Source organism: Priapulus caudatus, unplaced genomic scaffold (genome assembly GCF_000485595.1).
Source record: "Priapulus caudatus unplaced genomic scaffold, Priapulus_caudatus-5.0.1 Scaffold255, whole genome shotgun sequence".
Classification (NCBI taxonomy): domain Eukaryota; kingdom Metazoa; phylum Priapulida; class Priapulimorpha; order Priapulimorphida; family Priapulidae; genus Priapulus; species Priapulus caudatus.
The window spans coordinates 203,631-214,808 of NW_014577316.1; the positions used below are offsets into that span (position 1 = coordinate 203,631).

An 11,178-nucleotide genomic window follows, 5' to 3' on the forward strand; every position below is an offset into this window, starting at 1 on the left:
AGATAGATAGATAGATAGATAGATAGATAGATAGATAGATAGATAGATAGATAGACAGATAGATCGATAGAGCAATAGATAGATAAATAGATAGATACATAGATACATAGATACATAGATATAGATAGATACATATATATAGATAGATACATAGATAGATATATACATAGATACATAGATAGGTAGATACATAGATACATAGATAGATAGATTAGATAGATAGATAGATACATAGATACATAGATACATTTTTGGGTATTTTTCTTTCAACCAAGTGGTCACCAACTGAGCGCTTTATTTCCCGGGCAACGCCGGGTGTCCTGCTAGTAACCACTATGTACGCTATCAGAACATGTTATGTCTTTCATTGACACTAATTCAAAACACTATTTTTTAACCAAAGTTTGTAAATTCTGATAACATGATTTGAACTAAAATGTATTGTTCCGACCAGGTCTCGAACCTGGGACCTTCTGCGTGTTAGGCAGATGTGATAACCACTACACTATCGGAACATGTTTTGCTTTTCATTGACTTTAATTCAAAACACTATTTTTTAACCAAAGTTTGTAAATTCTGATAACATGATTTGAACTAAAATGCATTGTTCCGACCAGGTCTCGAACCTGGGACCTTCTGCGTGTTAGGCAGATGTGATAACCACTACACAGGGTTCTTCCCCTAGGTTGGAGAATTTNAGAAGTTGCAGTGATGATTAATATACCAGTTTCCCATAGTGTATGTGGTTATCACATCTTCCTTAACACGGCAGCAAGGTCCAGGTTCGCGACTGAAGTTGGAACAATACATTTTAGTTCATATCATGTTATCAGAATTTGCAAACATGTCTTAAAAAAAGAGAGCATGAAAATCGTTACAGTTCCGATAAGTGTAGTGGTTATCAACATCTGGGCCTAAACACGCAGAAGGTCCCAGGTTCGAACTGCGTCGGAACAATTACATTTTCGTTCAACATCAATGGTTAAGAGGGATCGTTTTACCGTATGCTAGGTTCTAGGTTATTTTCAGTAATTTAGGCGTTAAAATTACGGGCTTACTAAAAGAGTTTCATGGTTCAATCACCATTAGAGAATATTAATTAAAAAAAATTGTTTTTAAAAATACGGACTACCAGTTTGATTACAACGACGCGTTGGCGCCACTACAAAGCACTACGATCTGATGAGTTGCCGCAAAACGTCCATTTTCAGCCCAAGGGCTAACAGACCACAGAGGGGTGGTTTCTCTAATTTTAGTTAATATTAAAAGCAAAAAGGATTGTTAATATCTTATAAACAACATACTAGTTTCAGTTATAATTAATGTATAAATTTGCCCTTACTAAAATGATATCGTTTGCTTAAATAGCGCTGTGAGGTATTAAATACAAATGCACACTTTTTGTGATTAGGCCCTCGGTCTGTAACGTGCAAAATAAATGGTCAAATACGTTCAAATTTCGTAGCGTTGATGTGTATTTAATTATAACAATTAAATTGGATATCTGGTACAAATACGTGTGGGTATAGCCACGCACTTTTTATAGCAAGTAACTGAAGTAAGTACAGTTGTATGCAGTAAAATCCTAGAGTCTACTATCCCTTTAACAAAATTCACAAAATTCAAACCAAGTTAAAAAATAGTGTTTTGAACTTAGTATTAATGAAAATCATAACATTGTTCCGATAGTGTAGTGGTTATCACATGCTGGCCTAAACACGGCAGAAGGTCCCAGGTTCGAGACCTGGTCCGAAAATATAATTTTAGTTCAAATCAATTCTGTTATCAGAATTTGCAAACTGTGCTAGAAATAGAGTTCATTATATTCAATTACAGTTGCGCGATTGTGTAGTGGTTATCACATCTTGCCTAACACAGGAAGAAGGTCCCCCAGGTTCGAGACCTGGTCGGCAACAATGCATTTAGTTCAAAACATGCTATGAGAATTTTACAAAAGTGGCATTAAAAAATTGATTTCATGAAAATCATTACGTTCGCGATCGTCCGCCAGTCGTTATCCAGCATCTGCTTAACACGCAGAAGGTCCGGCAGATTCGATACTCTGTCGGAACAACGTCATTTTAGTCAAAATCATGAGTTATCAGAATTTACAACTTTGGTTAACTAACTTGTGTTTTGAATTAGTGTGAAATGAAAAATAGTTTTAACATGTTCCGGATAGTGTAGTGGTTATCACATGTAGCCTAACACTCAAGAAGGTTCCAAGGTTCGCAGACCTGTCGAACAATCCACATTTTAGTTCACATCATGATTTATCAGACATTTGCACACACGTGTCTAGAATAAATATAGTTCATGGATATTAATTAGCAGTTCCCATAGTGTAGTCGGTTATGCACACAGATCTGCCTAACGACAGGCAGAAGGTCCCAGGTTTTCGCGAGCCTGGTCGGCAACAATAGCATTTTTGTGCCGTTCAGGTTAGGGCACGAGAATTTCAAAGTCGGGATAAATAGAGTTTCGTGTGAAGTAGCCGTGTTCCGATTAGTGTAGTGGTTATCACATCTGGCCTAACAGCAAGTCAAGTGGTTCGATACCTGGTCAGAACAATACATTTTAGTTTATATCATGTTATCAGAATTTGCAAACATGTCTTAAAAAAAGAGAGCATGAAAATCATTACCAGTTTCCGATAGTGTAGTGGTATCACATCTGCCTAATCACGCAAGGAAGGTCCAGGTTCGTAGACCGTGGTGGAAAATACATTTTCAGGTTCAAATCCATTGTTAAAGGGTATCGTTTACCGTGCTAGGTTCTAGGTTTTATGTTTCAGTTAGATTAATTTAGGTTAAATATTACGCTAAGCAGACTAAAGAAGTTTCATGTTCAATCACGCATTAGAAATATTAATTAAAAAAATGTTTTTAAAAGCTAACCGACTACAGTTTGAATTACAACGACCGGTGGCGCCACTCAGAGCAACACGATCTGATGACGTTGCGCAAATACCACTTTTCAGCCAAGGGCTACAAGCCGAGGGTGTTTCTTATTTATTATTTAGAAAGCAAAAGGATTGAAATATCTTATAAACGACATATAGTTTCAGTTATAATATGTATATAATTTGCCCTAAATATGAATATCGTTCGGATTAAATACATTGAGGTAAAATACAATTGCAACTGTCGTTTGATCGTGTATTTAATTAAACAAGACTATTTAAATTGGATATCTTGGTAACAAATACGTGTGGGTATGATACGATGTTGTTATACAGTAAGTACAGTAAGAGAGTTGTCACCTGCAGTAAAATCCTAGAGTTCTACTATCGCCTTTAACAAATTCACGATAAACATTCAAACGCACGTTAAAAATATGTGGTTTTGAATTAGTATTAGATGAGAATGCATAACATGTTCCGATAGTGTAGTGGATTATCACATTCTGCCTAACACCCCGCAGAAGGTCCCAGGTTCCGCAGACGCTGGTCGGACCAATATCCATTTTAGTTCAAATCAATTCATGTTATCAGAATTTGCAAACGGTGTCTAGAAAAATAGAGTTCATTATATCAATACAATTCCGATAGTGTGGCGTTATCACATTCTGCCGCATAACAGCAGAAAGGTCCCCGCCAGGTTTTTCGAGACCTGGTCGGAACAATCATGTTAGTTCCAAAAATCATGTTAATCAAAATTTGCAAACGATGTCTTATAAAAAAGAGATGATGAAAATCATTACAGTTCGGCGATAGTGTAGTGGTTATCACATCTGCGCTAACCACGCAGAAGGTCCAGGTTCGCGACTCTGGTCCAGAAATACAATGCATTTTAGTTCAAAACATGCTATAAGAATTTTAACAAAAAGTGGCAATTAAAAATTGATTTCATGAAAATCATGTACAGTTCGCGATAAGTGTAGTGGTTATCAGCATTCTGTCTAACACGCCAGAAAGGTCCAGATTCGAGACGCTGGTCGGAAAAAGTCTATTTTAGTTTCAAATTATGTTATCAGAATTTACAAAACTTTGGTTAAAATTGTGTTTGGAATTAGTGTGCAAGGAGAGAAATAGTATTAACATGTTCCGGATAGTGTATGGTATCACATCTGCCTAACACGCAGAAAGGTCCCAGGTTCGAGACCTGGTCGTAAAACCAAATACATTTAGTTCAAGGATCATATTTTATCAGATTTGCAAACCGTGGTCTAGAAAAATGAGTTCATGAGTATTTTACAGTTCCCATAGTGTAGTGGTTATCAATCTGCCTAACACGCAGAAGGTCCCAGGTTCGCGACCTGGTCGGAACAATACATTTTGTTGCCGTTCAGGTTAGCAGAATTTACAAAGTCGGGATAAAAATAGAGTTTCTGTGAAGTAGCCGTGTTCCGATAGTGTAGTGGTTATCACATCTGCCTAACACGCAGAAGGTCCCAGGTTCGATACCTGGTCAGAAACAATACATTTTAAGTTTATAATCATGTTATGAGAATTTGCATAAACATGCTCTTAAAAAAAGAGAGGCATGAAAATCATCTACAGTTCCGATAGTGTAGTGGCTTATCAACATCTGCTAACACGCAGAAGGTCAAGTCGAGACCCTGGTCGGAACAATACATTTTAGTTCAAATGCATGTCAATCAGAATTTACAAAATTTGGTTAAAAAAGTATAGTGTTTGAATTAGTGTCAATGAAAGACATAACATGTTCTGATAGGTACATAGTGGTTACTAGCAGGACACCCGCGGTTGCCCGGCCGAAATTAAAGCGCGTCAGTTGGTGACCACTTGGTGACAAAGAAAAATACCCAAAATGTATCTATGTATACTATGTATGCCTAATCCTATCTATCTAATCTATCTATCTGATCGTATCCTATGTATTACACTATCTATGTATCTATGTATATATCTAGTCTATGTATCTATCGTATATATTGTATCTATCTATATTCTACTGTATCTATGTATCTATGTATCTATCCATATTTAATCTATTAATTGCTCTATCGATCTAATCTGTCTATACTATATACTATCTATCTATCTATCTCAAAAAACTATCTATTCTATCTATCTATCTATCTAATCTATCTTATCTATCTATCTATCTATCTAATATCTATCTAATATATCTATCTATTATCTATGCTATCTAATCTATCTATCTTATGCTATCCTATCTATTCTCTATCTATCTATCTATCTATCCTATGCTATCTATCTATCTATCTATCTATCTATGCTATCGGCATCGCTCATCCAGCCCCATCCATCTGCCCATACCATCCATCTATCTGTCTAATCCATCTCATCTATCTATCTATCTCTGCTATCTTATCTATCTATCTATCTATCGTATTGATCCAGTCTCTCTATCTATTTGCTATTTATATATCTATCTATTTTATCCTCTCTATCTTCTATCTATCTATCTATTATCTATCGTATCTATCTGAATCTATCTATGCTATCTATCTATCTATGCTGTCTATCTATCTACCTAGCTTAGCTAGTCTAGTCCTACTATCTATCTATCTATCGATCTACTATCTATCTCATCGATCTAATTGAATCGATCTATCTATCTATCTATCTATCTATCTATCTATCTATCTATATATCTATCTATCTAATCTATCTATCTATTAATCTATCGTATCTATCTAATCTATTATCTATCTATCTATCTAGTCCTATCTATCATCTATCTATTCTACTATCTATATCTATGCTATCTATATCAATTTTTTAATGCACTTTTTGTAAATTCTCATAGCATGTTTTGAACTAAAATGCATTGTTCCGACCAGGTCTCGAACCTGGGGACCTTCTTTGTGTTAGGCAGATGTGATAACCGCTACACTATCGGAATTGTAATTGATATAATGAACTCTATTTTTCTAGACAAGTTTGCAAATTCTGATAACATGAATTGATTTGAACTAAAATGTATATTGTTCCGACCAGGTCTCGAACCTGGGGACCTTCTTTGTGTTAGGCAGATGTGATAACCACTACACAATCGGAACTGTAATTGATATAATGAACTCTATTTTTCTAGACAAGTTTGCAAATTCTGATAACATGAATTGATTTGAACTAAAATGTATATTGTTCCGACCAGGTCTCGAACCTGGGACCTTCTGCGTGTTAGGCAGATGTGATAACCACTACACTATGGGAACTGTAATTGATATAATGAACTCTATTTTTCTAGACAAGTTTGCAAATTCTAATAACATGAATTGATTTGAACTAAAATGTATTGTTCTGACCAGGTCGCGAACCTGGGACCTTCTGCGTGTTAGGCAGATGTGATAACCACTACACTAGATCGGAACATGTTATGATTTTCATTAATACTAATTCAAAACACTATTTTTTAACTTGGTTTGAAGTCTGTGAATTTTGTTAACATGATTTGAACTAAAATGTATTATTCCGACCAGGTCTCGAACCTGGGACCTTCTGCGTGTTAGGCAGATGTGATAACCACTACACTATTGGAACATGTTTTGATTAAATTGACCCTATTGAAATCACTATTTTTTAACCCAAGTTTGAGGATTCTGTTACAGTTATCATTCTGAACAGGTCTTGAACTTGAACTTGAACAGTTTCCTAAACTTGTCGGACTTCATATTTATTCTAAATTTATAGATGAAACGATATGTTGATATGATGTGATTAGATAGATTGCAAATAAAATAAATGATATGAATGTCCCAAACCACTGACCATGTTAACCTCTATACTTTTGAACTTACCCTTCATATTAAACTACAGTACAACTTGAAATATGTTTCCACCAGCACGCAGCAAGCTTATTTGACCAGCCAGCTTTGGAAATTTGGGGCCTTGGGCATATTATTAGGCAGACGTGTTAATCAATAACAACTAGGCCTACTAAATTGTTTAATCCAAATGAATCACACCGTTTCACTCGAATTTAGAATTGCCGACACAATGCTTTGCAATAATTATAATAATTTTTCCGACCAGGTCTCAAACATATGGGAACGTCATCAATCGCGGCAATAGCCAATAGTCCAATGCCATGCGATGGTTGTCAGGTTAGTAATAATATATAAATACTATACTATATGTTATATACAGTAGTAACGATGCCTAGTATTAGTAAAATCTACATTAACTGCACCAATTACGCATCATCAGCCAGCAGCGCTTACCGTTGTAGGTAACGACTGATTCGCATCCGTAAGAATATACTCCGAATAGAAACCCCTCTGGCTAATCTCCGGATATGTCTTGTCTTTCTTTCCTGGGGTCGCAGAATCGTTAAACTGAGCGTAAGCCATTTTCAACGGTGCCCACTAGAAGTGTCAATTATGAATTTATACTTGTTCCCAAAGTACTAACGAACGGCACATCGTGTTGTCACTGACTTTGTAATCAAATGTGTTCACTAACTAGCTTATGCTTCCCGCGGCGTCTTTCAGTCGCCGAGGTGACGCACCAGCTCCGGTTACCTGTTAGAACCGCGTTAGATATTCGGCATAAAACGTGGCGGTAGATGGCGCTGAGATTGGCGGCCGGACTATCCACAGAAATAGTTATGTATCATAATTTTATTGATAGGAGTGAATAATTATAATATATCTATTATTATTCACTCCTGATATTGATACATGCTACCAGCTCTAGTATTGAACAAACATAATATGTATATATATATATATATATAATATATATATATATAGTAGAGGATGTACCCGCGGCTCGTGCGTGTGTTACCCGCTGGGCATGGTGCGTAGTACCGCGGTGTTATCTCGTGCGTGCTACGTCGCGTGTTCTGTTGTCGTGTATCTTGTGTGCATCGTGAGTGTACCCGGTGTACTGTGGCGTGCTTATCTCGTGTACGTGCGTGGTAATCTTGCGTGTTACGTGTAACCCGCTTGTGTACGTGCGTTACCCGCTGTACCTGGTGCGGCCTGTCTTAAGTGTAACCCGCGTTGTACGGCGTGTACCGCGTCGCCCTTGTGCCATTCCGAATCCCCGACCTGTACCCGCGATGTATCGTGCGTACGTGTACTCCGCCCTGTACTGTTGCGCCCGCACATGTATCTGCTGACGCGTGATCGTGATGTGTACCCGGCGTGTACGTCTGCGTGATATCTCCCGTGGTGTACGTGCGCTGTATCTGCGTTGTACGTGTACAGTGCTGTGTTACCTGCGTATGCTTACGTGCGTGTACCCGCCGCTGTACGTGCGGCGTTGTACCCGCGCTGTACGTTGGGGGGGGCTGTATTCGTATCCGTGTACCCCGTGGTACCGTGCCGTTGTACCCGCACTGTGCGCCGTGCGTGTAGCCCGCGTGTACGTGCGTTACCGCGTGTACGTGCGTTGTATCTGCGTGATCGTGAGTGTACCGCCGTGTACAGTGCCGTTGTATCTCCTGTACGTTTGCGTGTATTCTGGTCCGTGTACGCTGTACGTGCGTGTTCTGCTGTGCTACGCTGGTGTTCTGCGACCGGGATTGTCGTGGCGGCTCTACCTGCGTGTACGTGCGTGTACCGCTACTGTCTTGTATCCTTCCGTGTACTGCGTGCTACTTGGGCGTGTGATCTCGTGTACGTGTATCCGTGCGTTGTATCTGCGGCTGTACCGGTGTGTCATCTGACGTTACTGTGCGCTGCTACCTGCGTGGTACCCGGCGTGTACGTGCGTAGTATCTCCGTGTACCGCGTAGTACAAGCACTGCGTGTATCTTCGTGTACGTGTAAGCGTGCGTGTATCTGCGTGTACGTGCGTGTATCTCGCTGGCTGTACGCTTCGTGTACCCGCGTGTTACCGTTGCCGTGACCCCGCGTGTACGTGCGATGTACCTGCGTTCGTACCCGTGTACTGCTGCGTTGTATCTCCCGTTGTACCTGCGTGTACGTCGCGTGTATCTGCGTGTACGTGTACGTGCCGGTATCTGCGGAGTCGTGCGTATTGTATCTGCGTGTACTGCCTCGCTCCCGGGCGTACCTGCGTGACCTGCGTGTACCCGCGTGTACGTGAGGTGTTATCTCCGTGTACCTGCGTGTACCGCTGCGGTGTATCTGCGTGTTACGTGTACAGTGCGTGTATCTGCAGTGTACGTGGGGGGCTCCCACCGAGACTGTAATCTGCGTTACGTGCGCGCTACATCTGCGTGTACCGTGGGTGTACCCGCGTGTACGTGCGTGTATCTCCGTGTACTCGCGTGTTACGTTGCGTGGTGAGTGGCTCCGTGGTACGTGTTACGTGCGTGTATCTTGCGTGTTACGTGCGTGTATCTGCGCGTTGTCCGGTTGGCGTGTATCGCCCGCGGTGTACGTGAGTTGGTATCCTCGTGTAAACCGGCGTATGTTACCGTGCGTGTAGTCTTCGGCTGTACGTGTACCGTGCTGTGTATCTGCGTCCATGTACGTAGCGTGTATCTCGCGTGTTTACGTGCCGCATGGCCTGCGTGGGGTGTACCCGCGGATGTACGTTGCGTGTCACCGCCTGTGTACGACTGCGCTCTCTGTGTACTTGCGTGTACCCGCGTGTACGTGCGCCTGTATCTCCGTGTACCTTGCGTGTACGTGCGTGTATCTGCTGTGTACGTGTACGTGCGTGTATCTTGCAGTGTATCATTGCGTTACGTGCGTGTACCCAGTGAACTTAATCTCCGTGAATATATAGTGACTAAACGTTTATGTATTCTTAGCATCGCTGGCAATAACCGTAAACACAGCTGCTTGCTTACTTGTCACAACGATTGTGCGGCCAGATAATTTCGTTGGCGTTCTCCCTGCAAATAAGTCACGTGTCATTGCCATTCTAGTGTATTGATATGATTTCTATGCTTAGAGCGCTGGTAAAACTAGAGGCCGATAAATGAGCGTGCAGCGGTTATGGGAGGGATCATTGAAATAATATATATAATTTTAATATATATATATATTTATATAATATATATAATAAATATTAATAATTATTATACATAATAATATATATGGTTATCTATATTATTTCTATGGGAGGGATGGTGAGGGAGAAAAAGGGAGAGGCTAGCAGAAAAACGTAGATGGGCCCGGGGAGTCTAGTGTATGACTGTGTTTGAGCGACGCCTGTGCGCCGGACAGGCGTTGAATCTTTTTTCCCTAGTTAAGTCAAGAACATAGGGCTCTTAGTGAGGCGCTGCCGATTGGTTTGACGCCTTGTTTCGTCGCTTTTCAGTATGAGCCAGCGTCACAGCGTGTCACTATCATTATGCACATCCAAAATCCGCAAAAAATCGGACATGTGGTCACTGCAAATTTGCGTCTAAATCGATAGTAGTTTTCTACTATTTAAAATAGTAAATTGCATGCTGGGCCTTGGCACTGGCGCTGATCAGCAAAATCCTATCATATATAACCTATACAACTGTCTTATTGACAGAAGCATTAATACGGCGGATCATTATCAACGCGGCACGTACCGGCGACGATGGCATTCTCGACTGTTCTTCATTCGGTGATCGCAACATTGCGTACAATTACACAAGGCGGGTACCGTAGCAGCGGCCGTTAGTGGCCGCACACGGCCAGCACGGCACTGCCGTTGCATACATTATTTGAAAAAAAAATTTGTGCAGGCGGATACACAAGGAGATTAAAACCTTTCGGGCGGGCGCCTCACCCCCACATTATGTAAGTATTGCTGCCACTGGCCGAAATGGGGGGGGCGGGGCCTCTGGAACTAACTCAGATCCTAAAAATGGGGTCTCTGGTAACTAATGTTTGTTTGAATTGTGTCTATGCTCTGGATACCACCGGCTATGTTCGAAAAATGGGGGTCTCCGGAACTAGCGATTTCGTTTGAAATCAATGCCTATTGAAAAATCTGGACACGTTTTAAAAGAGGTTGGTCTCCGGAACTTGTGGGGGAAACATGAATTGCTTTAAATCTTTCATGCTGCTAACCTTGAACAATAATTGTTGCTATTATGTAGAGGAGAGAAAAACATGAGCCGCTGCAGAGAGTATGAACGCACGCACACGCGCACACACACACACACACACACATCACACACACACACATCACACAACACAACACACAGCACACACCCCAACAACCCACACACACACACAACACACACACACACAACACACACAACACACATCACACACAACACACACACACACACACACAGAGAGATGATAGAGAGAGAGACCAGACAACACACGCACGCACGCCCGTAT

At 40.8% G+C, this 11,178-nt stretch overlaps 1 protein-coding gene and 7 non-coding genes across 8 annotated transcripts in view; 2 read left to right on the plus strand and 6 right to left on the minus strand.

Annotated features, from left to right (window-relative positions):
• Positions 1-7,281, minus strand: part of LOC106808130 (dynein heavy chain 1, axonemal-like) — a 79,184-nt gene extending 71,903 nt beyond the window's left edge. Inside the window, exon 1 of the mRNA XM_014810710.1 lies at positions 7,153-7,281. Within this exon, the coding sequence (XP_014666196.1) occupies positions 7,153-7,281 (129 nt within the window). The remainder of the gene's footprint in view (positions 1-7,152) is intronic.
• Positions 443-515, minus strand: Trnav-aac. Its single transcript has one exon. It is a non-coding gene; the product is annotated as a tRNA-Val (tRNA).
• On the plus strand, positions 4,198-4,269 carry Trnav-aac. The gene has a single exon. It is a non-coding gene; the product is annotated as a tRNA-Val (tRNA).
• Positions 4,345-4,418, plus strand: Trnav-aac. The gene has a single exon. It is a non-coding gene; the product is annotated as a tRNA-Val (tRNA).
• On the minus strand, positions 5,918-5,991 carry Trnav-aac. Its single transcript has one exon. It is a non-coding gene; the product is annotated as a tRNA-Val (tRNA).
• Positions 6,075-6,147, minus strand: Trnav-aac. Its single transcript has one exon. It is a non-coding gene; the product is annotated as a tRNA-Val (tRNA).
• Trnav-aac lies at positions 6,229-6,303 on the minus strand. The gene has a single exon. It is a non-coding gene; the product is annotated as a tRNA-Val (tRNA).
• Trnav-aac lies at positions 6,400-6,472 on the minus strand. Its single transcript has one exon. It is a non-coding gene; the product is annotated as a tRNA-Val (tRNA).
• Positions 7,282-11,178: the final 3,897 nt, after the last annotated feature.